This window comes from Syngnathoides biaculeatus, chromosome 16 (genome assembly GCF_019802595.1).
Source record: "Syngnathoides biaculeatus isolate LvHL_M chromosome 16, ASM1980259v1, whole genome shotgun sequence".
NCBI classification, from domain to species: Eukaryota; Metazoa; Chordata; class Actinopteri; order Syngnathiformes; family Syngnathidae; genus Syngnathoides; species Syngnathoides biaculeatus.
In genome coordinates this window covers 12,587,320-12,614,855 of record NC_084655.1, presented here as the reverse complement: position 1 = coordinate 12,614,855, position 27,536 = coordinate 12,587,320, and the positions used below count along the sequence as shown (strand labels likewise).

The 27,536-nt window shown below is 41.1% G+C and overlaps 3 protein-coding genes across 10 annotated transcripts; all 3 read left to right on the top strand.

Moving 5' to 3' along the window:
* Positions 1-243: 243 nt before the first annotated feature.
* LOC133514803 (aconitate hydratase, mitochondrial-like) lies at positions 244-13,510 on the top strand. The gene is made up of 18 exons (XM_061846779.1): positions 244-309; positions 2,157-2,299; positions 2,381-2,639; positions 2,827-2,919; positions 4,037-4,195; positions 4,270-4,420; positions 4,532-4,636; positions 4,737-4,828; positions 5,524-5,629; positions 6,125-6,282; positions 6,911-6,984; positions 7,161-7,272; positions 7,406-7,588; positions 7,891-7,986; positions 8,472-8,663; positions 9,655-9,787; positions 10,862-10,983; positions 11,257-13,510. The coding sequence occupies exons 1-18, from the start codon at positions 274-276 to the stop codon at positions 11,386-11,388; spliced, it is 2,346 nt and encodes a 781-aa protein (XP_061702763.1). The 5' UTR covers positions 244-273; the 3' UTR covers positions 11,389-13,510.
* A 444-nt stretch (positions 13,511-13,954) lies between these two features.
* Positions 13,955-19,533, top strand: polr3h (polymerase (RNA) III (DNA directed) polypeptide H). Of its 3 annotated transcripts, XM_061847157.1 has the most exons (7): positions 13,976-14,191; positions 14,276-14,394; positions 14,955-15,051; positions 15,478-15,564; positions 15,921-15,984; positions 16,096-16,327; positions 17,717-19,533. In XM_061847157.1, the coding sequence occupies exons 1-7, from the start codon at positions 14,041-14,043 to the stop codon at positions 17,765-17,767; spliced, it is 801 nt and encodes a 266-aa protein (XP_061703141.1). In that variant the 5' UTR covers positions 13,976-14,040; the 3' UTR covers positions 17,768-19,533. The 3 variants fall into 3 exon arrangements, with proteins under 3 accessions (XP_061703139.1, XP_061703140.1, XP_061703141.1); XM_061847155.1 differs by lacking the exon at positions 17,717-19,533 and having other exon boundaries at positions 13,955-14,191; positions 16,096-17,223; XM_061847156.1 differs by lacking the exon at positions 17,717-19,533 and having other exon boundaries at positions 13,965-14,394; positions 16,096-17,214.
* A 1,734-nt stretch (positions 19,534-21,267) lies between these two features.
* On the top strand, positions 21,268-27,047 carry csdc2b (cold shock domain containing C2, RNA binding b). 6 transcript variants are annotated; one of them, XR_009798950.1, is made up of 6 exons: positions 21,277-21,460; positions 22,533-22,833; positions 24,135-24,257; positions 25,648-25,810; positions 25,889-25,995; positions 26,537-27,047. XR_009798950.1 is itself a non-coding variant. In XM_061847327.1 (5 exons), exons 2-4 carry the CDS (start codon positions 22,652-22,654, stop codon positions 25,808-25,810), a joined length of 468 nt encoding a protein of 155 aa, XP_061703311.1. In that variant the 5' UTR covers positions 21,277-21,460; positions 22,533-22,651; the 3' UTR covers positions 25,889-27,047. The 6 variants fall into 6 exon arrangements, 4 of the variants coding, with proteins under 4 accessions (XP_061703314.1, XP_061703311.1, XP_061703312.1 ...); XR_009798949.1 differs by having other exon boundaries at positions 25,648-25,995; XM_061847327.1 differs by having other exon boundaries at positions 25,889-27,047.
* Positions 27,048-27,536: the final 489 nt, after the last annotated feature.

Here is a 27,536-nt window from a genome sequence, read left to right as displayed (position 1 = left end):
TAAACAATTACCACCACCCACACACATTTTTAAAATTAACAATGTGTCAAAGCTTACAACAAAAATACAGTGTATTTTTTCAATCATCAAAAAAGACCATACGTTTATGGTCATAACATTTTTGTGTGTTTTATGAGTGTGAGTGTAACTAATGTACCATAACCACTGGGATGACATATTTCATCCACTTTGTATAATTACAACAAGTACAAAGGGAAAGAAAAGAACCTGCGTGATGTCATCTCAGTGCGACACTTATTCTTACGAAACAAAATGGCGTCCTACTATTTCACTGTCACTCGGTTGCGGGTAAGGATCCCTTATTTTATATTACCAGAGTTATGAACTATCTTTGTGAATAGAATATGTACGAGAACAGATGGTGTTCAAGTTGGGGTCCACTAATGATCGAGTCTAGTCTTTTTATCGGGGGTAAAATGGGGATCAGACTGGCCCCTGAATCATTGCTATGCAGGTCACAGTGTCCCTAGATGACTCGAAGCTGTGACGCATGTAACCATGAATCGGTATACGTTGCGTCCCGTCTTACGTGAAGTAATGCTCCGTTATCTCATAGCTGATACGTTATCAAACCAGATAAACGACAATTGTACCTGCATCTGCGATCCGGCTTCGGTTAAGCAAGGTTGTTGCAAGGTTAAGCAAACTCCCAAGTACAAAAGTTGTTCCTGCTTGACCTTTTCGAGCAATGTGTCACATTTTTAATTAAAACAATGGTAGCATCGTCGTGGCATTTGTTATACTAGGGAATAAAAACGGAACGGTGTTTCGGTAATGTTGCGAGCAGAGGCTGAAATGTTGGCTCATAGAAGAATAAATAATTACACTTGTTTTATAATTAGCATCATATGTGTGTCGATTTTTTATAAGATGTACATGCCCATTCTGCTTAATAAAATGTTAGTATAATATTGAAGAAATTAAAAATATGTCAAATTGTACATTGTCAGGTTGCTAACGAAACATGTTGCTAAGTGAGTGTCCACCATGTCCTCATTCAAAAATTTTCCACCTACTCAACAAGCCTGCATATTTTGCTGTTGGATATTCGTTATCTGCTTGCAATTTATGAAACTTGTGGGATCTTGACCAATATGCATTTCCTATATCTTAACATATTCTTAACAAATCTAAAGTTGTGTGGCAAATCTCAACTTTTTTGACTGACGCGTGTAACATTTCACTTCATCACAAAGCAGCCTTATAAAATTCTAAGAAAAGAAAAATCAAGAGTATTGAATTTTGAATAACACATTTGAAAATCAAATTAGAGATTTTTAAATACCATATTATAAAACCAAGCTGTAATTATTAAATGTTTTACACCAAGTAAAACCTTCATGGCCAACATTAAAAATGTGTTCATAAAACCCAAGGAAGAGGTTTTATTCTTAAAAATATATATTTAATATTCTTGGAAGGAAACGACAGTGCACTCAAACACTGCTGTTCAAAGTTTTTTCAAAGTTTAGGATACACTAATATTTGTAGTGAATGCTGAGTTAGATAGTTTGAAATAATATTCATTAGAGCATAATTTTTTAGGTAGTTTTATATTGAATAAAAGAAAATAAATTATATATCCCTCAGGTGTACCCCCGGCCTCTTGCTCAGAGTCAGCTGGGATAGACTCCAGCACGTCCAGCATCTTTTACATGATCGTTGTCAAAACACTGAACTTGTTTGAAGTTACAACAAAAATGACTCATGCATATCAGCTCACTGTTGTGGTATGTGTTCAGATATTCAGCAGTGTCCATCGGGACATATACAGTACTTGAGGTATCAGAGCAGAAAAAAATAGTTTAACGTAGTAAATAAAATAATGAGAAAAATATTAATTTTTTTCCCTATAACACAGATTCAGAAAGGCAGTAATGAGGCATTTTATTGTGCGTGTCAGTTTCATGAGTATCATGAAATGTTGGGCTCTAACTTGTTTAATAGGCCGTATTTTTACTGGTCTATCTATCCCTTCATTTAATTTGAACCTTTGCTCTCATTCTTGCATCATTTGATTGCCTCACTTTCTTTGATTGAATCACTGTTTAACTCCATACTCAGTGTCTATCCCTAAAGTGTACAATAATGGTCACCTTATTTCTTGTAATCGGATTTTGTTTGTCCTGGTGTAGCTGGCACTTGGAACCGGTGGAAGGCGCCTTCATGTCTCTGCTGCCCTCAGTGCCCAGGCCAAAGTGGCAATGAGCCGCTTTGAGCCTGGTTCCAGCATTAAATATGAGAGGATGCATGAGAACATCAACATTGTGCGCAAGAGGTCAGTTTCCCTGTGGCCAAATACGTTTTACTGCAAATACGGTACCCTGCAACTTGCTAACATTTCCATCCCCCCCATCAGGCTCAACAAACCTCTCACTCTGTCAGAGAAGATTGTGTACGGTCATCTGGATGATCCGGCCGGGCAGGAGATCGAACGCGGTCGCACGTACCTGCGCTTGCGTCCGGACCGCGTGGCTATGCAGGACGCTACAGCTCAAATGGCGATGCTTCAGTTCATCAGCAGTGGTCTACCCAAGGTGGCAGTACCGTCCACTATCCACTGTGATCATCTGATTGAAGCTCAGATTGGCGGGGCTCAAGACCTGCAGAGGGCTAAGGTGAGATCAAATCCAGGGAAGGCACTGGAACTGCAGGCAACTCCATTCTTCCAGTCACTAATCATGTAGGTGTAATGACCAGGCCTTGGTACTTTTGCCCATGTAGTACACAATATGTTACCTAAGGAACCTTTTCAACAAGTTTCAAGCTATGTGTCTAATACATCACTATTTACTTCTAACATAGGATGTAAACCAGGAAGTTTATAACTTCCTAGCAACTGCTGGTGCCAAATATGGAGTTGGCTTCTGGAAACCAGGTTCAGGGATCATCCATCAGGTACACTACACACACAAAAGGAATTTTACTATTAATGTCAGTTTTTACACCAGACAGCACTAGGATTTTAAATTGGCTCAATGTGAGGCAATGTGTGTTATCATTCTTACTATTAGCATCCATCCCTGTTTTTTTTTTTTTTTTTCATGTACGTTATTTGGCTTCTTTTTTTTTCTTGAATCATGTTACTCCAATAAAACAAGAAATACAGGACCAATGTTTTAAAATCAAATTATCCAATGAAACTAACAAATAAAGCGCACAATTTGTACAGTTATATTGGTCACTGTTAAATTGTTTTTCAACAGACATAGCATAATATACCGTAATTTCCGGCCTACAAACCTCAGCTTTTTTCACAAGGTTTCAACCCTGCGGTTTATTAGGTAATGCGGCTAATTTGTGCATTTTTTCTAACGGCCGCAAGGGGGCACCCGAGCGGAAAAGGTAGGAATGAGACCGGTGGAATATATGTGCCAAGGAAGTGACTTTTACCGGCCCTGTTAGCGCTGTGGTAGTGTGTTGCTGCTGTGTTACTGGCGTGTCTCAGTGATATTTACTGATGAGTTTTATTTTAACTAGCCCTGCTAGTGTACGCGCTAGCTTTAGCTAGGCGCTAGCATTAGCACTAGTGTTAGCGCGGAGCTAGCATTAGCACCGCACTAGCGTTAAACTATTTCTGTGTACCATCTTTCTTTGTAAATATCTAGTGTTTCAATGAGGGCACTTGCGGCTTTTACACAGCTGCGGCATATGTATGTACCAAATGGTATTTCCTTTACAAATGTACTCGGTGAGGCTTGTAACCAAGTGTGCGCTGTAGGCCAGGAATTACAGTATGTCTCTCATTTAGTTTTTTTTTCTCAGAAAAATTGGATGTACTTGGTTTACAAAATAATATTTATCTAAATCCACAAAAATGACAGACACATTTGCAATTGAGTGGATAATCTGCCATTCTTCTTCTCTGTGTAAATTGGTGGTGCTTTTCTTGTTCTTCAGCAGTTTTGGGACCGACCTGAAACTATTTCTAATAGCACGGGGAAAACCCTGAGTGCATTTCCATTGCATCCGGGAATGGAAATGTGAGATTGGGACTGTTGTGTGTCTTATGCAGATCATTTTAGAGAATTACGCATATCCTGGGGTGATGCTGATTGGTACAGACTCACATACTCCAAATGGTGGTGGTTTGGGTTGCGTGTGCATCGGAGTTGGTGGAGCTGATGCCGTGGATGTCATGGCTGGAATCCCTTGGGAGCTCAAGTGTCCCAAAGTGAGCTCTTTCAATCATTTGTGTGTATTTGTCTCTACTTTTGCATTCTCAAGACAATGGTGTTCTGCTTCCAGGTGATTGGAGTCAAGCTAACAGGGTCCTTGTCTGGCTGGACCTCTCCAAAGGATGTCATCCTGAAGGTGGCTGGCATTCTCACTGTAAAGGGTGGCACAGGTGCCATTGTAGAGTATCATGGGCCTGGAGTTGATTCAATTTCTTGTACAGGTAACAAGGATGTACAAGATGAACTGAAAGCAGGAATACGTCCACCTCCTTACAGTATTCTTGCAGGTTACTGCTTTTCCTGAAGAGTTCGGCGTCTCTTTACTTATTCAGGAATGGCCACCATCTGCAACATGGGTGCTGAGATTGGAGCTACCACGTCCCTTTTCCCCTACAACCATCGCATGAAGACATATCTTGAAAAAACGGGTCGTGCAGGTAAGTCTTTTTCAAAATCTTTATTGTGATGGTTAATCAGTATTTGTTAATTCAAACATATTTATATTGATTCTCTCCGCATTTTTTATTCATTTCATAGAGATTGCCTCTTTGGCTGAAGAGTTCAAAGAGGATTTGGTCCCAGATGATGGTTGCGAGTACGATCAGATCATTGAGATTAACCTGAGTGAGGTGCAGTATATTGCTGGATTATTTTCAGTATTGTTTGAGCACGGGGGTGGCTTGTTTCTGGTCATTTTGTCAATCTGGGCGTTTGGGGAAAGAACCGCAGCTCACCTTCAATGCTTTCAAGGTATCCTCAAGCAATAGTAAACAGAAACCACAGTTGGAGCCATTGTTTTTTGATGGCTCTGGAGCATCTGTAGTGTTACGGTTCAATTCCTGCAGTGAATTAAGAAGAAAACATTTCGTTTAAATTGATGGAGAAATATTAGTCTGCGTACTGAATTGGGGAGATGCCCATGAGCAAGGCATCCCTCCTTCCTGAGTCTCCTTCCGATGCAAGCAAGCATGTACTGTATGTGAGTGATCTCTCTGTGTAATATTTTTCAATTTCCCCTAAAGATAGAAGGGATGAAAAGGAGTATAAGGTACCACTTGATTTACGGTATTTAAAAGCAAATAATCACTTATGCATCCTGAAACCGCTATCGAATTGTTTTCACTTTCCACAATTTCATGGCATTCTATTGTTCATTGTTTCAATGAGATGATTTTTCTCTGCCGTTTCAATTTCGTTCTGTCAAATGTTCAGGCTCACTGTCTATTCTGTATTGTTGGAGAGAGATTCTGCTCCCTTTGTTTAGTTGCAGACATACCCACGTTATGGTTGCCTGTCTTTATTCATTGTTTCACTCTCCTAACAGTTGAAGCCACACATTAACGGCCCTTTCACCCCCGACTTGGCCCACCCGGTCTCTGACATTGGTGCCATTGCTCAGAAGAGTGGCTGGCCCCTTGAGGTTAAAGTTGGTACGTCTTTTTTTTTTATTTGTGATGCTTTGTCTAGTGAAATGAGATATTTCTTTATTTGCTGCCACTAGCTGTGTTGTTGACTTGCTATGATCACATTACTGCTGAATCAGGAACCTCAGTATTCTCCCCTTTCAACTCTGCTGGAGGAATACGGATGCAATACAAATTTTCACTGATAGAATTAGTATTGTAATGATGATATGTATGTGTGTGTTTATATATATATATATATTTGTGTGTGTAAACGGACAGATACATTTTTAAAAAACTTACTATAATTCCTGGTGTATACTATTAACTCAAATGATAGTTATATTCTAAATTAATACCTATCGTATCCCATTAGGTTGTGTATGTATACCTAATGTGGACTATGAGTGTATTGAGCATTATTGAACCCTCTAGTTCCTAGTCAAGGTAAGGCATTAAAAGAGAAAAATGAGCAGTTTCATTTGCTTTCCTAAGTGCTGATTTGCCTCTGACAAATTCCAGGCCTGATTGGGAGCTGCACAAACTCCAGTTATGAGGACATGGGCAGAGCTGCCTCTCTTGCCAAACAGGCTTTGGATAAAGGCATGAAGTGCAAGTCCCAGTTCACAGTCACCCCTGGTTCAGAACAAATCCGTGCCACTATTGAGAGGGATGGATATGTGAGTCAGAACCTCATATATAGTACAGTACAATATATTTAAAGGTCCGGTTTTTTTTCACCATACCAACTTTTTTAGCATTTGAGATGTTATTCTTGCTGAACTGTGCCTCTGTAAACATGTGAATTATATGAATTAAAATCTTCCACGCATTCCTAAGTACCGGATGTTTTTCAGGTGAGAGGCCTAAAATCAGGTCATCTGAATTCCTCAATCTTTTCGACTTCATTGGCAAAGAACCCCCCCCCCCAACCTCCGAGCCAGCTGCGTCAACATAAGAAACGTGCGATCTCACAAGTAGTGAGGGGTGGGTCTTTTGCACTGAGGCAACCAATCACTGGAAAGGGGGGGGGGTGTCTCATTCAAATACGATTAAAGTGGATAGAAAACTGTGTCAAACAGAAGTAACTGTCAGAGGGGCCTTTTCTGGACACTAGTATAACGAATTAATTAATCAAATTAATATTTTTATACTGAGCCCATATAGCCAATAGCCAAAATATGGGACCTTTAAACCATGAAGTGGCATAGTGAAGTGTATTATCCCAGGCTGTGTGTGTGCGCGCACACAGGCATGGACGAAATGGAAAACGATCCCTTCAAATTAATTTTGTAATGTCTCATCTAGGCCAAGATCTTGAGTGATGTTGGTGGGATTGTACTAGCCAATGCATGTGGACCTTGCATTGGTCAGTGGGACAGGTACGAACTATACGTTTTGTTCACTTATCAATAACCCAAAGACGATACTGGATACAAATAAATATATATATATATTTTTTTTTAACTTGTATTTTTAACTTTACACACTTTGAGTCAGAGAAATTCTGAAGGTCAAATAGGAGGTCTTTCATTTTCTGTATATTCACCGTCAACAGGAAGGATGTGAAAAAAGGAGAGAAGAACACTATTGTCACTTCCTACAACAGGAATTTCACTGGCCGAAATGATGCTAATCCAGCTACGCATGCTTTTGTCACCTCCCCTGAGGTAAGTAAGCATTGTTGTCGGTTGAATGTATAAACAATGACATGCAGACATTGCTCATATTTGCAGAAAGCACTCTAAACACACAAGGTCACAAGTGTCAAAGCCTTAATACTTCTTATGTAACTCATTGTAGATTGTAACCGCCTTGGCTCTCGCTGGGACCCTCGATTTCAACCCAGAGACAGACTACTTGACCGCTCCTAACGGAGAGAAGTTTAAGCTTCAGCCCCCCAGTGGTGATGAGCTGCCCTCCAGAGACTTTGACCCTGGTCAAGACACCTACCAGCATCCTCCAGCTGAGGGCAGCTCTGTTAAGGTCAGCTCAGTTCATTTGCTTTAAGTTTGTCCAGAAAGTGGGACAAAATTAAGGAAAACCAGTTAGCACACTGGAACGCCAGGTACTGAACAGTACTATTAAAATCCATCCATCCATCCATCCATCCATCTTCTACACCGCTTATCCCCACCAGGGTCGCGGTTATGCTGGAGCGTATCCCAGCTAACTGCGGGTGAGAGGCGGGGTACACCCTGAACTGATCGGCGGTTATTCTGATACAATGACTGTCATTGGAATTTGTAGCTGCAAAGCATGAACTTTTCATATTTGATGTTGTCCAGGTGGATGTAAACCCCTCCAGTAACCGCCTGCAGCTACTGGAGCCCTTTGACAAGTGGCACGGAACAGACCTGGAAGACATGAAGGTCCTTATAAAGGTGAGATGAAACAAACTCAGTGTCACTTTTCAACTATGATTCATGAACTGGTTGATTACACGTGCCATATGACTTGGATGGCACATATTAAATGAATCTGTTTCACTTACATTGCCATTTATCACAAGAGGATACCCACCTACAAATGGTGAAAGTCGACGAGACACAGAGACCATATAAAAAATAGATGTTTAGTTTTACCCTCCCCAAGATGCTTTAATCATTTTCAAACTTAATAAAATAGTTTTTTTAATTAATTGACACAAAACATGGACTTTAAACGCTATTTACATCCTACCAGCATGCTTTGCACCACTCCTTAGTGCCGCAAAATACGCGGGGCCGCCAACGGTGAACCGCGAATGAGCAGGGGAGCCAAGGATGAACTTTATTATCGCAGGGAAACATTACTGATTTCAAAAGGAAAAAGATGCCCAAAATCAGTTCCTGTTCTTTCATACTCTGTTCTCATTTGAATCTTTTAGGTGAAGGGAAAGTGCACCACTGATCACATCAGTGCTGCCGGGCCCTGGCTGAAATTCCGTGGTCACCTGGACAACATTTCTAACAACATGCTGATCGGTGCCGTTAACACAGAGAATGATGCCGTCAACAAAGTCAAGAACCATCTTACCGGAGAATATGATGGAGTGCCAGATGTGGCTCGCCACTACAAGGTCTGCTTGAATGTTGGCGTTGAACCCTTTTGTCAAGTATGCCGTAGCTCTTATTGTCACTTTGTCATTGTCAATAGCTAGGAGACGATAGTACAGATCATTTCGGGAAACAAAAAGAATACTCTCGCTTGCACAGTTGATCCAAAAGGAACAATAGGGAAAGTTTGTTAGTTTAATGCAATATGCTATAGACTGGCTAAATAATTGCTACTTTAACATGCCAGACCATCGACCCTTACAGAGCACGCAACAGTTCTGACATGCCTAGATTCTCTCTGCTGTGGGAGCAACAAATAGTTGTTGTACGGCAGTTTAGTGGACCACCTTCAGTGACACTACACCAAAGCCCCCACCTTCAGTGATACTCTAAACTCAGACTTTATGTATGTAACTGTCAAAATGCATGGAAACAGATTGCTTTAAAATCACTGAATGTACTATCCTGACTATGTGGATTTTCACAGCAACCAGGAGTCTAGTTTACATTGTTTCATTCATATAGACAAAGGCCTTTAGAGTAAAAAGCATATGGTTGAAGTCACAAGTTGATTGGGCCATGTTTGCAATAGATCACGTGGTTTTTAAAAAAAATATTTTCCAAGCTAAAATGGTGTCTTGTATATGTGTTCACATTTTAGCCATTTTTACTAACAAGAGATCAGGTCGGCATAAGCGTCTAAAAAATATTTTAAAAAACGCCGTTGTGCCCCGGCTGCCAGCATGAGTGTCTGCACAAAACCGGGAGAAAGACTGCGCTTGTAGCACACATATTTGATTATTTTCCTATTTCCCTATGCTTTTTGCTGCCAATTTTAACGCTGGTCCGTGAAACGAACTGCACCCAAGTTGAATAGCAAGCAGTGCGTCACCCACCTCCTCAGGCGGTCTCGCTTCCATGTTTGGTGCGCACCAGAAGAGCAAATACAGTTCAGTGTAGTTTTAAACCAAACCAAACTGAAGTATGAACACAGCCTTTAAATGTCTAACCAAGGCCAACGGAGTCAACTGGGTGGTGGTTGGAGACGAGAACTATGGTGAAGGATCCAGCAGAGAGCATGCCGCCCTGGAGCCTCGACACTTGGGAGGACGGGCCATCATTGTCAAAAGTTTTGCCAGAATCCACGGTAAGTTTTGGAGGGAAACTACAAGAGTATCTTAATAGCACAGACGCTACCCAACCTTTCCATGAATTTTCTACACCACTTGTAAACTGGAACACACAGCTTCCTTGTGTTGAGAGTATACCGAGTCCTGATCACCTGTCAATCACAGGGCTGAAACATAGACAAGCCTTCAAACACTTAACCCAACCGACATGGTTTTGAATTGTTGGAGGAAGGTAGAGTATCAGGAGAGCACTAGAAGCACCCACATGCATTGTCCAGCAGCTAATACAGAGGGATAGTTTCAACACAATTATTGTGAAAAATTTGAAACTATTAGCTTGTGCACATCCATATTTTTCTTGTGAGATCACGAACAGTGCTGGGTTTATTCTCCCTTTTCTCTGGAGTTGGTCTGCGCGTAGTGAATCACTTTGGTTTGAACCAATCACCCAAACGGTAATATCTCCTTCTTTTAGTCAATACATTTAGCTTGCAGTTAATTTTAGTAAACGTAACAGAATTCAGCCCTCTATCTGCTGTTATTCTCAAGGGTAGTAATCACGCCACATTAATTCGTAAAGTTTATTTTGAATATGAAAAAGATGATAAACAGCTTGTAAATCATTAAAAAGGAAAGACCTTCACAACAGAACATATTTGCTCTAAGGTACTTCAGTTAACGTGATATGTGAAATAAAATTGTCCACAAGTTCTAGACATTTTTCCCCCGAGAGGCCTGAAATCAGGTCGTTTGAATTTCTCACAGTTATCTATGTCACTAGGAAAGATCTCCACCTGCCTCTCAGCTCCCAAGCCAGCACTTTCAACGTAACAAACATGCATGCTCTCACAACTGGGTTTTGTAAACGGAGGCAACAATTTAGAGGAAGGGGGCGTGGTCTTTGCAAAATTTGGACAAAGCGGGTCCAAAACTGGGTTAAATAGAAGTAGCCCTCAGAAGGGTCTTTTCTGGAGATTCATTTGACAAAATATGGGACTTTTAATCCCAATGTATACAATGTGTTTCATTCTCTCAAGGATTGAAGTTGAAGTGGTTCCTTTGTTGTCATTGTATTTATTTTTTTTTAACAGAAACAAACCTGAAGAAACAGGGCCTGCTGCCGCTAACTTTTGCAAATGCTAGTGACTATGACAAAATTCGTCCCGATGACCACATCTCAATCACCGGCCTGAAATCCTTTGCCCCTGGCAAGGTAAGCCAAACCCTGTACCCATTAACCCAACTAGTAGTGTGTATGCACGGAAATTGTGCAATTCTTGGCATTATACACATGAACAGTTTGTAATCCCACTAATTATTTTCCTAATTGTGGTTGTAGTTTATGGTGCAGCACAGTTCTACACCACTTACCTTACTCATAAATAATGAACTCGATAAAAATAAACCATAAATATAAATGGTTAAATTCCATGATCTGAGTGCTAGTGCTCCTCATCAGTTATTTATAATGCTTTTCCTCCTCTAGCCCCTGACAGCGGTGGTCAAACATAGCGATGGCAGCGAGGAGTCCATCTCCCTGAACCACACTTTCAATGAGACACAGATTGAGTGGTTCAAAGCTGGCTCCGCCCTCAACAGGATGAAGGAGCTCCAGTAGTTGGTTGAGGGAAGTAAGGCAAGGCTTCCAGTTGCCGTTGAGGGTTATTCGCCTGGGTGAAGAAGGTGAGGAATGTGAGCAGATGGGTAAAAGCGAAAGAGACTGTGAATACAACGATGGTCACCAGACTTAGTTGAGGCACACTTATAGTTCTTTTTGGAAAGAGCACATCGACACACACACAAAGTCGCTGGACAGATGAAAAGCGCACATCGCCGCATAGGGCCGCAGCCAACTTTGTGTGAGAAGTTTAGCAAATCATTTCTTTCACGGCAGCCTCATACTAACTGGCAGTATTTTTTATGTCAGTCTTGGTCACACACACTGTTTGCGTATGGCTTAAGCACATGTGACTCGATGGAGTTTCATACATTGTCTTTTCTTTGTTTTTTCCCCAAACATCACAAATCACTATTATTACTGTACCATCAAAATTACTGTAACTCCCGGCCTACAGAGCGCACCTGGTTTAAAGCCTCACCCAGTACATTTGTAAAGGAAATACCATTTGGTACAAAAAGCTGCAAGTGCCCACATTGAAACACAAGATACAGTATTTACAAAGAAAGACGGTACACAGAGAGATTAACGCTAGCGCTGTTCCGCTAGCGCTAAGGCTGCTGTGCTAAGAGGGCCGGTTTAAAAAAAAAAAAAAAACATACTGGTAAAAATCACTGAGACACGGCAGCGCTAACAGGGCCGGACCGGTAAAAGTCACTTCCTCGGTCTCACTTTTACCTTTTCTGCTGAAGTGCCCCCTTGCAGCCGTTAGAAAAAAATGCAGAAATTAGCCACACCACCGCATAAACTGCAATAAAAAAAAAGTGATAAAAGTGTTAGGTGTTAAATAGCTCTATTTTCCGTCCAAACAGCCTTTAAAAGCAGAATGTGATTCAGAAACACTCCTCTATTTAAATTATTTTTTATGTTTGTCATTTCCAGTGTAATTATTTACTCGGATGTCCTGCCATAGTTGATCTCAATACTGCAAACAAAATAGCCCTCACATTATACAAGGCCTTATTACCCTGATGTGTGACTTTGTCTGTCTTATGCTAAACCATCTAGATGCTGCTATTGTTAGATATGACCTTGCTTTTTTTAAGTCTTTTTGCATAAATGAAATCTGCAGTGGATACATTTTTGGTAGCTAATGAGATAACTTTTGGCATACCTGGTAAATTAATGCTTTCTCAAATTGCATCCAGATACCTGTAAAAACTATTAAAAAAAAATCTTTCTTAAGGGGTTTGGGCCTCCATAACATTTTGTTTCATATACCGAATGCACAATCTAGTCCCACTAGCACTTTTGTTCCTGAAGTATGTCAGTGATTATTTTGGACACAATATAGAACGAAATAATTTTGCATTCATACACGAATTCTCCTGCAAATTCAGAACTTGTGGTTATTTTTGTTTGTCTTGTCATTCTACAATCAAGGATTTTTTTTTTTCATGTTCAACTTTCCACAAATGTACGTAAATGCCACTGTTTGTTGGAAATCACGTGCTATATTGCTGCACTATGTATAGAACTGTGTACATAACAAAATATATATATACGTATATAAAAAAGGTGAGTTATTTACTGTCTGCCGCCGGTCCAGATGAGAGCTACACCCCTTTGTGGTCCTTATTCATCATTTGGATATCTATCTATACTTACAGAAATATTGTTACTGCATTTGACAGTGATTCCATATGTGGTACCAGTAAACTCAACTTGAAATGTTTTGAGAATAAGGTAAATGTGGGCAGATGGTTATCCCTGATTTTAGCTTCTTCTCTTGTAAGGCAAGGTGAGACAATTTTGTTTGATTGTGACCTTTCACTTGAAAATAAATGACAGTTGAAATCGCATTATCAATGAAGGTGGTGTGTGGTCGAATTCCCTCTTGACATACTTCGTTGGTCTGCTACGGCAAAAAGAATCACACGAGAACAAATGGTAATTTATTTTGATTATTCTCAAAACTGTCAAATTTACAATCCTGATTTTGTAGTTCATTAAAAAACGTGTGCCATTTAGTATGATGAAATGTTACAATGCTAATACTGTATTAAAATCCAATTGATTTGGCTGTTGCAGTCTGTTTAATAAACTATTGATAATAAAAGAGTGTCTTTTGTTGGTGGTATATTGTACTTTATAACTAGGATACAAAATTTGAAAAATAAAACCAAAGAAAAAGTTTCTTCTACCCATAGATATGAGGACTAATTTGTACGATGACGCGCCTGTTTGCGGCCATGTTGGGGAGGTTGACGTTGCCGTTAAAAAGGCAATCACTGAGTGAAAGGAAGGCATACGTACGAATTTCCCAACAGATTTTCAGGTTTTTTTTTAAAAACTCATCAACGCCAAAACGTTTGCAATCAAATAACATTTGATAAAACGCAACAAAAAATGTTTTACCCCTGACAACTTACTCTTTAGTTACGGAAGCGTATTACGAGTCACATTATTATGTCAAAGACGACCTTTATTTATTGTGTGTGTGTGTGTGTGTGGGAGTAATACGCTTCCGTAATTACACAACGTTGAATGGAGCACAATGTACTGTACAGTCTTAGGTTTCTTGTGGTCCACATTACATGGGAAGCACTGATGGCTTTGACTCTGGCGTGAACGATCTACTTATTAATATCTATGTCCTTACTTTCAAATTGCTTGACGACCCGTCGTAAACCGACATTCATTGTCGTCAAGTCCGCATGGCCAAAACATGTCCCCCATTGTAAAGCTTTAACAACAATTTCCCCAAACGTGTGTTTTGAGGATCTTTCGTTGGATGTGATTGGTAAATGAGAAAACGTGTCGTTCCTCGGCTCTCGTATGTAGAGCGCATTTCTCACATTGCAACGCGTTGCGTCGTGTGCTCCAGCCTACGCCATGTTTGTGTTGGTGGAGATGGTGGACACAGTCAGGATCCCTCCATGGAACTTTCCGAGACAGCTCAACGAGGCTGTGTCCGAGGAGCTGAACAAAAAACTGGCCAATAAGGTGAGTTTGTATTTCTGGGTGCTCAACCTTTGCTACCTTGGATGTTTTTGGGATGTGGGAGGAAACCGGAGTGTCCGGAGAAAACTTAGGCAGGCACGGGGAGAACATGCAAACTCCAGACAGGCAGGGCCAGGATTTGAATCCCGGTCCTCAGAACTGTGAGGCTCACGCTCTATGCGGTCGACCACATCCCGCCGTTACGTAATAATAAAATTTTCAGGCTACAGGGAGAGGGGATGTGGAGTAGCTTCCTCTGTCGTCTTCACATTATCATTGAAGTTTGTGAATTTGTTGATTTATGGATCAAACACCTGTTGCTAATTTTGCCATTCTGCCTCTTGTTAGACAAAAGCAAGTTATGCAAAAAATATTGAAATAGTGAACAAAAGTTCATAGAAGTTAAATGAAGTTCCCCTGTAAATATTGTTACATTTTAGGTTCAAGCCGAATACGCTTTAACTTTTTCTGAGTGCTGTACCCGTTTGGTTCTTTCAGGCAAAACTGCATAATGACAACTGAAGCGATTTTTGCTCATTTGTGGTGCTCTCTCCCCACCGTAGGTGGTCTACAACGTCGGCCTATGTATCTGCCTGTATGACATTACAAAACTCGAGGATTCATACATTTTCCCCGGGGATGGTGCTTCACACACAAAAGGTAAGATGAGGTGGGAGCATGACTGTTATTGCTGCATCACATTATGCACTACCTTCTACACTACTTACATGTTCACTAATTTTAACAAAAAGTGTTTTTTTTTTTTTTTTTTTAAGAACAGTCAAAAGACAATTCCATTGCAAAAAACATTTACTTCTGTCCTGAGAGCTTCTCCATGTATGTAATCACATGAATGGGATTTGACGTTACAATATGATAGCAATGCGAGTTATTTTAAGTGGGAAAAACTATCTTTTGAAAAATAATTAGTTGAAATAGTTTTGTTTTTGTACTTTATCCAACAATATACAATGAAGTATTAAAAAATGGGAAGTTAAGTAGAATTTAAAATGATATTGTATGCTTCTACAAATTATGAATTTCTTCTGAACGAAATTACCTTGGCCCATTTTTTTTCCCTGTCAGTTCATTTCAGATATGTTGTTTTCCACCCGTTTCTGGATGAGATCCTGGTCGGCAAGATCAAGTACTGCAGTCAGGAGGGCGTTCATGGTACGATCACTTAATTTTCTAGAATTTAGTCTGCACGGTTTTTTTTTTAAATGTCCAATGTAAATAAGCAGCACAAATGTGGAATACACAATTGTTACCTCAGAGGCTCTTGAAGTTGGACTTGCAGGGCCTCACTCACAATTTCAAAATTCTTTGCGAAGGTGTTCGACGGGCTTGAGGTCGGCACTACAAGGTTCTTCCACACCAAACCCGTTCAGCTATATGTATCATTATGAGCCATGGTTTGTGCACTTGGTTATACTGCAGTCCTGCTGAAACTGAAAAGAGCCTGATCCAAACTGTTTCCAAAAAGTTGGAAGCATTGAGTACTGACCAGTGAAATTTCTTTTTCGCAGTGACCATGGGCTTCTTTGATGACATTCTCATCCCGCCAGAGTCTCTTCAGCAACCCACGAAATTGTATCCTCTCAAATATGATACAACATTGTCTTTTCGCATCCTTTTTCTTTTTTTTTTTAATAAAAATGGATTTATAGTGCTGTCTATAGTCTTCCTTAGCCATAGTTCAAGCGACGAAGCCGAGCAAGTTTGGCTTTGGGAGTATGAGACCGACGAGGGCGCGCACGACCTCTACATGGACCAGGGAGAGGAGATCCGTTTTCGAGTGGCAGATGAGATATTTGTGGATACTTCACCAACAGGCCCGACCACCGATCCGCCACCCGCCCAACCTGGGCAGTCGACGGCGCCACCACCTACACAAGATACCGGCGAGAAGAAAGATGCGCCATATACTCTGATAGTAAGATCTGCTATTGCTGGAGTGCATCTTTATTGTACTAACTGGAACTATTTTAAACATGACAAGTTAGGAAAAGCTGCTGGTTTCTCCCACACACAGTTTTTCAGGTGTGCTGTGCCAAGATTTACCGTAATTCCCACCTACAGAGCGCACCTGGTTATAGGCCTCACCCAGTATATTTGTAGAGGAAATACCATTTGGTACATATATACACCGCAGCTGCGTAAAAGCCGCAAGTACCCACATTGAAACCCACATTGAAACAAAGAAAGACTGTACACAGAGTTTAACGCTAGTGCCGCCACCCTAACGCTAGTGCTAGCGCCGCTGTGCTAACAGGGCCAGTAAAAAAAAAAAAAAAAAAAAAACACATACCATTAAAAGTCACTTCCTTGGCACAGATATTTCACGGGTTTCACTCTTTAAGTTTTCCGCTCGTGTGTGCCCTTGTGGCCGTTAGAAAAACTGCACAAATTAGCCGCATCACCACATAAACTGCAGAGTTGAGAGCGTGCGAAAAAAGTTGTGGCTTATAGGCCAGAAATGGTCGTAAATGCATTCTTATGGAGGATGGGCTGTTTGAGTGAAATAAAAGAAAACATGGATTTTGTGGTGTTGCTGACTTTGCCAACATTAATTTGTGATTTCTTTTCTACAAATCAAAAATGTTTTTCTTCCACCAACACTTCCAATTCCATGACTTTGAACTTTATTTGGTGCTGATAGTGCATGTTGTGTTCTTAATGGTTCTGTGGTGAAAACGAATTGATGCTACCTGACGTGCAAAACCTCTTTAAAACACTGAATCCGGGCTATCCTGTGAATGTAATTGTTCAATTATTACACCGGCAATCGATTCAGATTCTAAAACTTTGATAACTGAAGCAGTATTGGTAATTACCAAATAATTTTCTATTTCTTTGATGTTTAATATATCAAGATGTAGAACCTAGCCTAGGGATATTGCTAGTGCTCCAGGAAGATGGATGACAGTGTATTTTACCATTTTATATATATAGATATATATATATCTATATATATATAAATGGCTTTATACTTTGTTGCACAGAGTTTTAAATACAACTACACTTAAAATAATACAATAATTTGAAGGTAGCTAAGTGCTTTACAAGTGAAGCCCATTTTTGCTCATTGATTTTAAGCTGCGCGGTCTGATCTATTTCATATTGTATTAGTGCACTTCCTAAATGCTCAATAAATTACTCTTTGCCAGTTTTAAAACAAAAAAGTAGTTGTCAACCCTGAATTTTTGATTGACTTTTTGTACCTAATATTGTGGCCAATGAGTGTATGTTAAAATATTTTAAATGGCATACCATGACTAAATAAACAGAAAGTGACCTAGTGCTTTTTTTTTTAATATCTTAGGGGACCATTTGTGAGCCAGGACTGGGGCTGCTGTCATGGTGGAACAATTAGCAGGAGACGACGAAAACAGTGGCCAATCATCGTTTGTCAGGAAGACTTGGTGGCTGGATCAAAACTTGATTTTTGACTTGGTAAAGAAGTTAAGAGGAATATGTTTATTCAGTTTTAATACGTCATGCATTTAATGACCATGATCCATGAGTAAGCTTTACTTGGTACATTTCACTTCCCTAATCAGTGCCAAATGTGTTGTGAAGTCAAGGAAGTTGAATACCCCCCAAATTATTTTTTTTCTACTCTTTTGCTTTGGATTGAAACAACAGATTAGAATATTTAAGGTCCACCACGCACTGAGCGAAGTACTCGACCCCTTGTGAACGATCATGTAATTTGGGGTCTTTGTAAACAAGTTCTGTCTCTATTGACACTATATGAATTGAACAATGAGTTAATGAATGAAAATCTAAAATGGTTTATTTTTACAGATCAAATGTATTCTGTATTTTTAAAATGTACCTGACTTGGGTTGCGGACATGCTGGAGCCGAGCCCAGCTGGCCAGTCAGATTGAACAACCGCGGGGCACACCCCTGAATTAGACCGATCCCATTCAGATCTGCAGCTCGTCTATCATAATTTAATAGAACAAAATGAGTAAAGAGATAATATTTCTACATTAATTACTTGCAGTCGTATGGAACTAATTTTGCCCATCCAACCTGATGGAGCTTGAGAAGGGGCACAAAGAGGAATGGGTGAAACTGCCTGAAAATAGGGGTGCAAATATTGTGGGGCCATGTTGACTTGAGGCTCTCATTGCTACCAAAAGTGCTTCAACAAAGTAGTGAGCAAAGCCTGTGAATACTCACTAAGTACATGTGATGTCTTAGTTTTTCATTTTTTGCAAAAATTTCCCACAACTTTTTTTCACGTCATCATGGATTTTGACCCCTCACCCACCAAAAAAAAAATCAATTTTGGGATGAGGCTGTAACAATGTGTGGAAAAAAAATGGAATGCTGTGAATAGTTTCCCAATGCACTGTATATAGACATTTAAAAAAAATAATAGCTATATTTATATTTTTTTATGTGCCTGGAAAGCAAAGCGTCAAGAGTCTCTGTTGGCGAAATGCATGGGTGCAGTCAGTGGTTGGGGCCGCTTTGAAATTGACATGCTCTCTCTGTTTCCTCTCTTTCTGGCATTCTGTTACTTCCTTGAAAATTTCGCCATGTTTTTGTGGTTCAGTAAAAAGCACAAACTGCGACATACTCGAAATATAATAAATACAAATACAGCGCGTCCGTCGATGCGGGCTGCTTCATCGTTTGGTGTACAGGTGGGAGTCGCTAAATGTACTTTTTTTTGCGGTATGGTCTGCTTTAATCTGTTCAGCCCCGTCGCTCGTCGTGCCGCCGCTTAATCGTGTGACAACTTGATCAAGTTATGTAATCTGTGGGTCACGTTTAATTTAGCATACTGAAAAGAAGCAATACTCACAGGACTCTGAAATGAACAAATATTGTAATATTTAGGATTTGTATAGCGCTTGAAGTAGTAAAAGACATTATGACCAGAACAAATGTCCTCAGCGTGATGATTGTGATTGGTCACCGTGTGGTGACAGAACGCCAATAGAGATTAGCGACAAGCCTTTCCAGCCTCCATTTTCAAGGACATATCGCAATGTGTTTCATGTGACCCCTGTGAGATCATTGCATGCTTTTCTGAATTGTCTGATAAAACTAGGTCATGATTGCTTGGCCCCCCCCCCTTTATATTTATATTTTAAAGAGCAGATAAAGCTTTCATTTCACATCCATCTCTCTGAGAATGTTGCCTCAAGGAAAACAACAGTTCAGCATGATCTTTTTTTCCCCAACTCGTGTTTTCTTATTTATTGCTTTTTGGTGGGATTTGTCATTTCATTTGCATAAATATATATTTTTTGTAATAAAATTGATGACCTTTGACCACAGCATCTTGTATTCATCATTCCAGCACTTCCTTGAAGAAACGTTTGAGCACATGTATTTGATTTGTTGGTTGAAGGTTATTCTGAAATGGGATCCTAATTGTGGAGAAATTTGAAGAAAATTGGTTGATAAATGTAACGTTTGATAACTGCGTGAGAAGTACACTTAAAAAAAAGTGGTTTGTTTCAGTTAAGTGAGCAATTACTGAGCAATTAAAAAAAAAAAAAATTCTCACTGCTTTCAAGTTATAAGAAAGCTATTGGACCTGAAAAGCAACACCAGAAACGTAAGGTGTTTAAACATTCGGCTTTTAAAGCATCATTTGGGGGGGGGGGTGTTAGATGTAAAAGGATGACGCGCTGTGGTGACCCCTAATGGGACAAGTGAAAGGAAAAGAAGATTTTGAAAAAAAAAAAGTAATGTATTTGTTTTGATGGAATTTGTTTTTTTAATACAAATAGTGCAGTAACACATTTAGACATGCGCAATAACAGCACACATTCATAAGTTTATTTTCTGTCAGGAGTTGAGATGACATTCAACTGGTGCAAACTGCGACAAAATCCCATCCATCCGTTTTTTTTTTTTTTTTTTTTTTTTTTTTACCACATACCCTCACAAGGGTCGTGGGGTAGCTGGACCCTGTCCCAGCTTTCTTCGGGTGGGTGGCGCCGTACACCCTGAACTGGTTGCTAACCAACCTACGAAAAGTGGTTCTACTTAATTGTCATTAGTGTTTTATTTTTATTTTCCTAACCGCTTATCCTCACAAGAGTCGTGAGGAGTGCTGGGGCCTATCCCAGCTGTCAACAGGCAGAAAGCAGGGTACACCCTGAACTGGTTGCCAGCCATTTTCTTTGCCACTTATCCTCACAAGGGTTGCGGGAGTGCTGGAGCCTATCCCAGCTGTCAACGGGCAGGAGGCAAGGTACTCCTTGAACTGGTTGCCAGCCAATCGCAGGGCACTTCGAGACAAACAGTCGCACTCACAATCAGACTTCGGGGCAATTTATAGTGTCCAATTAATGCTGCATGTTTTTGGGATGTGGGAGGAACCCGGAGTGCCCGGAAAAAACTCACGCAGGCAGGGGGGAGAACATGCAAACTCCACACAGGCTGGTCCAGGATTGAACCCGGGTCCTCAGAACTTTGAGGACAAAGCTTTGCAAGCCGATCCACCGTGCCGCTCACAGTTTATATATTACAATTAACAATTATGTCTACATTTTAACAATTTGAGTGATTTGCTTTATGAGTGTGTTTATGAAATAAAATTGAGCTCTTACCTCAAGGCACCACTCCATAGAAAATGTTACATTTTATTTGTGGGTAAAAGCAAACTTTCCTTAAGCACTTGCCATACTTTGTGTATTTTTGTCATGTTAAATATTGACGTGACATGGTTGCGTGCTGTTATATTTTACTATTTGGAATGATTATTTATTTTTCTTATATCGTACTGAGGTATACACACGACACAACGCACACGGTTACCTTCCGGTAAGCGATGTGAAAAAAAAAAGCGAAGTTTCCGCCACAGCGAGCGCACTTTGAACGCACCCCTCCCTCTCTCCGGGCGGAGGACCGCGGTGCGCACGCGCATCCTCGCATCACGCCATCGGAAACCTCCGCCAGCTGCGCACGCTCGCACGCCCTCCCGCCGTCACATCAGGTTTTTCCCCGTTTATTTATTTAATTTGGACCTTATATAATGATACCCGTCGACTTAAGGCAGACATTGGCACGGTGAGCCGAGCGTCCCAACTGCCGTAAGTACCGTCCGTCCTCGGTGGTGCATGCTGGAGAGCCACAGCGGGGTGACCGTCAGTGAGGGGGGCTTTTTGTATTTGGATGGGGACACGCCGAATGTCAGGAAGTGGCAATAGCATTCAAATTGAAGCGCTTCTGCTGTCCCCACGCATAAATTATTATTTCATACCATCCATGCTTTTCCGGTACTCTGCCCGGAGCGTGGTTCAAGTAAGTGTCTTATATCATGTAAATAATGTATTTATGCGCACTGTTGTGTTAAACACCATCCCGACTCCCTCCGGTGTTATTTTCCCACTATTTGCCCCCGCTGAGGCGTATTAATTTAGCTACTTGAGAAAACAGGTTTAAAAAAAAAAAAAAAAAACAAGAACCCGATTGCTCTGGCGTGGTCGTTTGGGAATTGGGGAAGGGGCGGTGACGTCACTCGGAGGTGGCCTCTTGCAGCTGTTCTGACGTCACGTGCGTGCATCACACAGGAGTGGGCGTCACACGCACGCACCCGATGCGGAGTGGCACAGCAGCAATGCAATGAATCATCCTTGTGAAAGAAATGGTGCACAAACCCCAGTTCGGATGAAGTTGGGATGTGTAAAATGAGTTTTGTTAAAAGGGAAAGGTGATGCGATAGTGGTAAACATGGCCCTTTTTTTTTTTAGGGTGTGTGTGCGCGTTGCAGGCATCAATTTCAAGATGAGTCAATATTTGCAAGAAAACAGATCCGTTTGTGCATTATCTTGTCTTTGTACAGTTGTCAATTCTGCTTTTTCTTATGTTTTACACAACGTCCCTACTTCATGGGAATTGGTGTTTGTAAAACCAAATTGTTTGGTTTTTCGCATACCGTCACACTCCTAGTGTTTTCCCTGAGGGACACCATAACTACCATGTGGTCTGCGATTTTAAAAAAAAAATGCTTTGAGGCGCCTTTCCTACAGCATGTGACTAAAACAAGCTCCTCTCAGCTTTCCTTCCCATCATCAAGCGTAAAGGTCGCAAGCGAGCTGTGCGCCAGCGCTCTCATCCTGCCTGCGTCTCCCTGTGCTCTTCCTCCTCTTGATCGACTTGCAGTGACAGCGCCGACCCGGATAAGTGCTGAGCCTGCGCCCCACGCCGAGCGGTGCGTTCACACAGTCTGCAGCTGGAAGGGTAGCGGCAGCATCCCCCGTCCTCCTCGCACTGCGCTCAGCATGACGGACCCCAGCCTCGCATCGCCCTCCGCCACGCCGCTCCGATCCCCCGTCGCCCCCCTTACCGTGTCCTTCCCCTTCCTGAGGGAGGGCAGTCGGGTTTGGGAAGAAAGGGGGGAGCAGGCGCTACCGAGAGAACTCCCCAGCCCACTGCCAACCAAACGTACTCGCACGTACTCAGCGTAAGTCTCTCGATGTTTTGCCAGCGGCACGGTGGTTCAATTGGTAAAGTGTTGAGCTCATAGTTCTGAGGACCCGGGTTCAATCCCAGCCCTGCCTTTGTGGAGTTTGCATGTTCTCCCTGGGCCTGTGTTGGTTTTCTCCGGGCACTACAGTTTCCTCCCACATCCCAAAAACATGCAACATTAATTGGACACTCTAAATTGCCCCTAGGTGTGATTGAGAGTCCGGTTGCTTGTCTTGATATGCAACTGCGATTTGGCCGGCAACCAGTTCAGGGTGTACCCTGCCTCGTGCCCATTGACAGCTGGGATAGGCTCCAGCACTCTCCACGACCCTCGTGAGGATAAGCGGCTAAGAAAATGGATGGATGGATGTTTTACTCGTTGAAGTTGGCCCTAGCTAGTTTTGTGCTGATGAACTCATTGGAGGGCAAAGAATGCTGATATCACGGGGTGCCATTTCGCCGGCCCCGCCGACATCAGGACAAATTCTGTGACGACAAATTTGAAATTTGATTAATAAAAGGGGCTGCACGGTGGCTCAGCTGGTAAAGCATTGGCCTCACAGTTCTGAGGTCCCGGGTTCAATCCTGAACCCGCCTGTGTGGAGTTTGCATGTTCTCTCGTGCCTGCGTGGGTTTTCTCTGGGCACTTGCAACATTAATTGGACACTCCAAATTGCCCATAGGTGTGATTGTGAGTGCGACTGTTGTTTGTTTGTGCCCTGCGATTGGCTGGCAACCAGTTCAGGGTGTACCCCGCCTCCCTTGACAGCTGGGATAGGCTATCGCATTCCCGGCCACCCTTGTGAGGATAAGCAGTGAAGAAAATGGATGGATGGATGGATGGATTAATACAAGGAAGGCTCCTGCTGATAATTTATTTCAAGTTGCAGCAGCCAGCATGGCTGATTTCGAAAGCCCTGTGCAAATATGATTGGACACACACAAAAAAGAAACATGAATGGCAGTGGAAGCAATGCAGCCGATAGAAATGCTGCAGAAGGACGAGACTAGACTGTTGACCATAAATTAATAATGCATTTCATGGAGCAAATATTGGACTTGAGGTTATAAAATGTAGGTCAGTGCTTCTGACAGTTTGGAGTGTGGACTGAATGCTGTTATTGAGTCACGACCAATGAGGAAGATCTGTCAACCGACATCCTCGCCTCTTTTTCGTTTCTGCATTTCTTTACTTGAGGTTTTCTTTTTTTCCTTTTCCGCAGCACGAAATGTCGTAAATGACTTTTTGAATTCCCCCCCCCCCCTCATCCCCTCCTTCTCTTTGACCCCGCGCAGCACGGTCCGTGCCCACTCGGGCCCAGTGTTCAAGGGCGTTTGTAAGAACTTCTCAAGGTCACAGGGTCACGGGTTTATCCGGCCAAGCCACGGCGGTGAAGACATCTTCGTTCACATCTCAGAGTGAGTGACTCGCCACTGCCGTGCGATTCTTCTTCTTCTTTTCCTTTCGGCTTGTCCCGTTAGGGGTCGCCACAGTGTGTCATCTCAGATCCATCATATCCATCTTAAGATCCATGTACAGTAAAGCCTCAGTTTTCGAAGGCCCCCGTTTTCGAACAAATCGGCTTTCGAACGAAAATTTTGAGATTTTTTTTGCTTCCGTTTTTGAACGAAAATCGGTACTTGAACGCCGCTGGGAAAAAAAATGGGAAATAACATAATGCGCGCAGAGCAAGCAGCTGACCTACCCATGAAGCGTTTTGTTATTGTCTATTCAAACGCCCCCCCCCAAAAAAAAATGGAAATGACGTGTGCGGCGCAATCAGCATATTTTTGTTATTCTGTATAACGCAGCCTCTGTACACAGTTCTTTGTTCCAATGTCCCATGATATCAAAGCCATCTGTGCCAAGTGGAACAAAATCTATAATTTCGTCGAACTTCATCACCCTAATAAATCTGAATGTAGGAGAGCACTCCAAAATTTTAATGATGTCGTGATGAGCCACTTTAGAAATGTTCTTAAGAGACGCCAGAAACAAATGACATGAGATTTGTTTTTTGTTAAAAGGGGGCGAGTCACCACCCCCAAAGACATTTGATACGTATGGTTGTTGAAGCATTTCTGCATTTTTGTTTAACTCGGGTTACGAATGTTGTTCTGTGTTACTTTTTGTAAAAATAAAAAAAAAAGCTTTTTTCCCCCTCATTATTGTTTGGTTATAGTTATTCTTCACTTTTGTTTATAAAAAAAGTTTACAAGGCTGGGGGCCGGGTCGCTACAGATACGACAATGCACTCCCAGCCTTGGGTACTCTACTACTAAAGCATACATTTTAAGCAAAAAATAAATATATTTCTTACATTATTTTATGATATAAAGTATTTAAACTATAGATGTGTTTCTACTATGCAGTTTATTATCAAGAAAAGCTAAAAAAAAACAACGCTTTAAAAAGCCCAATTTTTTTTAGTTTTGGAACGCATTATTTCTTTTTCCATTCACTGTAATGGAAAACATCGATTCGGTTTTCGAACAATTAACTTTTTGAACAGTTTTCTGGAACGGATTGTGGTCAAAAACCGAGGCATCACAGTACTAGTATGCTTTTTGTTCTCACTAGCGGGACAACGTTGGCACTCGTAGCACGAAGATACAATATCAACTTGCGCACAGTAATAGCACATGAACATGGACCTCAAGATGGATATCAATGATTTTGATTAAATGGTTAAATATTTTTCCATGTGAGGGCACACAGTTGAATTTTGTATGAATATGTTATTACATCACTAATTGTTCCTTTACAAAGCAAATTTAAAGAGGTTACCGCTTTTGTGTTCCGCCTCAGCATCGATGGGGAATACGTTCCCGTCGAGGGCGACGAGGTCACATACAAAGTGTGCAGAGTCCCCCCCAAGAACCTGAAGGTGCAGGCGGTGGAGGTGAAGATAATTCATCTGAACCCGGGCACGAAACACGAGACCTGGTCCGGGCAGATCATCAGTTCTTAGGTTTGAGCTCCAGGTCGGCGGATGTCGATTCGGGACTGAAAATCTACATCATGCGCATGTTTCCTTTTTACGTTACAGTTTTACCCACCCGTTCAGGACTGCGCCCCCACTTAACTGTAACGGTATCGGACATTTTATTTACGTTGGTACAAGACCTACAAAGAAGGAGTCAAGGATGACTTGAGGTGCCAAGCATGGTTCCTTACCTTAGATTTAGCATACTTCCTTCCTTCATACTTAAAAAAACAAAAACCAGCTCAAAATATTGTTCTTGGTACTTAAGGTAAACCGCGAGTGACACTGCAAGGGTAACTAGTCACTAGTAACCTTGTAACTAGTTACAAGGGTAACTAACTGACACCGTACAAGGATTTTTTTTTTTAATTTGTACGAGTAACAAATATTTGAGCATTAAAACTGGAAAAAGTAGCTTTTTTTTAAATGAATGGCATAGTTAACGAGTCTTCCCGGCAAAAAAAAAAATTCTATAGAAATTCTATAGAAATGATAGAATTCAATAGAATTTGTACAGAACAACTTGTTCCATAGAACTTTGGCTGTGATTTTCTATAGAATTTCTACAGAACAAAATGTTTCTATAGAAATTCTATAGGACTTGGGTACGAGAGTTCTATAGTTCTTTCGAAATTCTTTAGAACGACTTTAGAAATGTTCTTTAGAATTTTTTTTAGCAGGGTTTGTAACGACTAATTCTGTTATTTACAGAAAAAGAAAGGAGCACTCGAGGAGGCAACACGGAACATGCATATCATTTATTTTATTGTTAAATGGAAAAGCAACATGAGTATTTTCTGTTATCGTCTCGTGCTTATTTCTTGTCATGATTGAACTGTTGATCTTCTGTCGTATCAAAGTGAGGGAAAATGTGAACCTCCACTAACGCCAAAAAAAGAGCAGTCCGGTTCCGCTCATTTTGCTGTCCTATTTCAAAGCATATAATGGATGGAACCATGAACTGATTCAAATACTCCTTGTATGTTTTATTTTTTGTATCCTTAGTCTTTATAATAGTAGACAACATGACTTTGTAGTTGGCCATTGTTACAGAACTGTTGTTTGTGCTGTAGTATTTCAGGTTGTGATCACTTACAATGTGTTTTGACTCTACTACAACCTCTATGTCACTCCCTGAAATGTCAACATTGGATGAACTTTGTCGGCCCCCCCCCCCTTTTTTTTGTTGGTAGCTTCTACTGAGCCTCGGAATTACATGAAACCATTTGATGATTCAAAATTTGTCTCAGTTTTTTCGTGGTGGGGACTTGAGGGAAGAACTTTGATATAAATATACAGTGAAGAAAATGAGTATTTGAACACCCTGATATATTGCAAGTTCTCCCACTTGGAAATCATGGAGGGGTCTGAAATGTCCACTGTGAGAGAGATAATTTAAAAAGAAAAATCCAGAAATCACAATTTATGTTTTTTTTTTTTAACGATTTATTCGTGTTACACAGCTGCAAATAAGTATTTGAACTCCTGAGAAAAACAATGTTATTATTTTGTACAGTAGTTCCTGTAGTTGTTCATCAGGTTTGCACACACTGCAGGAGGGATTTTGGCCCACTCTTCCACACAGATCTTCTCTAGATCAGACAAGTTTCTTGGCTGTCGCTGAGGAACATGGAGTTACAGCTCCCTCCAAAGATTATCCATTGGGTTTAGGTCTGGAAACTGGCTAGGCCACGCCAGAACCTTGATATGC

What these genes read in the sequence shown, in the direction of transcription:
- LOC133514803 (XM_061846779.1), top strand. Translation starts at nt 274, where the DNA reads ATGGCGTCCTACTATTTCACTGTCACTCGGTTGCGG. An exon ending in ACATGAAGGTCCTTATAAAG is followed by an intron (nt 7,987 to 8,471) that starts GTGAGATGAAAC and finishes TGAATCTTTTAG; the next exon opens with GTGAAGGGAAAGTGCACCAC. An exon ending in AATCCTTTGCCCCTGGCAAG is followed by an intron (nt 10,984 to 11,256) that starts GTAAGCCAAACC and finishes TTCCTCCTCTAG; the next exon opens with CCCCTGACAGCGGTGGTCAA.
- polr3h (XM_061847155.1), top strand. Translation starts at nt 14,041, where the DNA reads ATGTCCTTACTTTCAAATTGCTTGACGACCCGTCGTAAACCGACATTC. An exon ending in TGGTGCTTCACACACAAAAG is followed by an intron (nt 15,052 to 15,477) that starts GTAAGATGAGGT and finishes TTTCCCTGTCAG; the next exon opens with TTCATTTCAGATATGTTGTT. An exon ending in CAGTCAGGAGGGCGTTCATG is followed by an intron (nt 15,565 to 15,920) that starts GTACGATCACTT and finishes TCTTTTTCGCAG; the next exon opens with TGACCATGGGCTTCTTTGAT.
- csdc2b (XM_061847330.1), top strand. Translation starts at nt 22,652, where the DNA reads ATGACGGACCCCAGCCTCGCATCGCCCTCCGCCACGCCGCTCCGATCC. An exon ending in CGTACTCGCACGTACTCAGC is followed by an intron (nt 22,834 to 24,134) that starts GTAAGTCTCTCG and finishes GACCCCGCGCAG; the next exon opens with CACGGTCCGTGCCCACTCGG. An exon ending in ATCTTCGTTCACATCTCAGA is followed by an intron (nt 24,258 to 25,647) that starts GTGAGTGACTCG and finishes GTTCCGCCTCAG; the next exon opens with CATCGATGGGGAATACGTTC.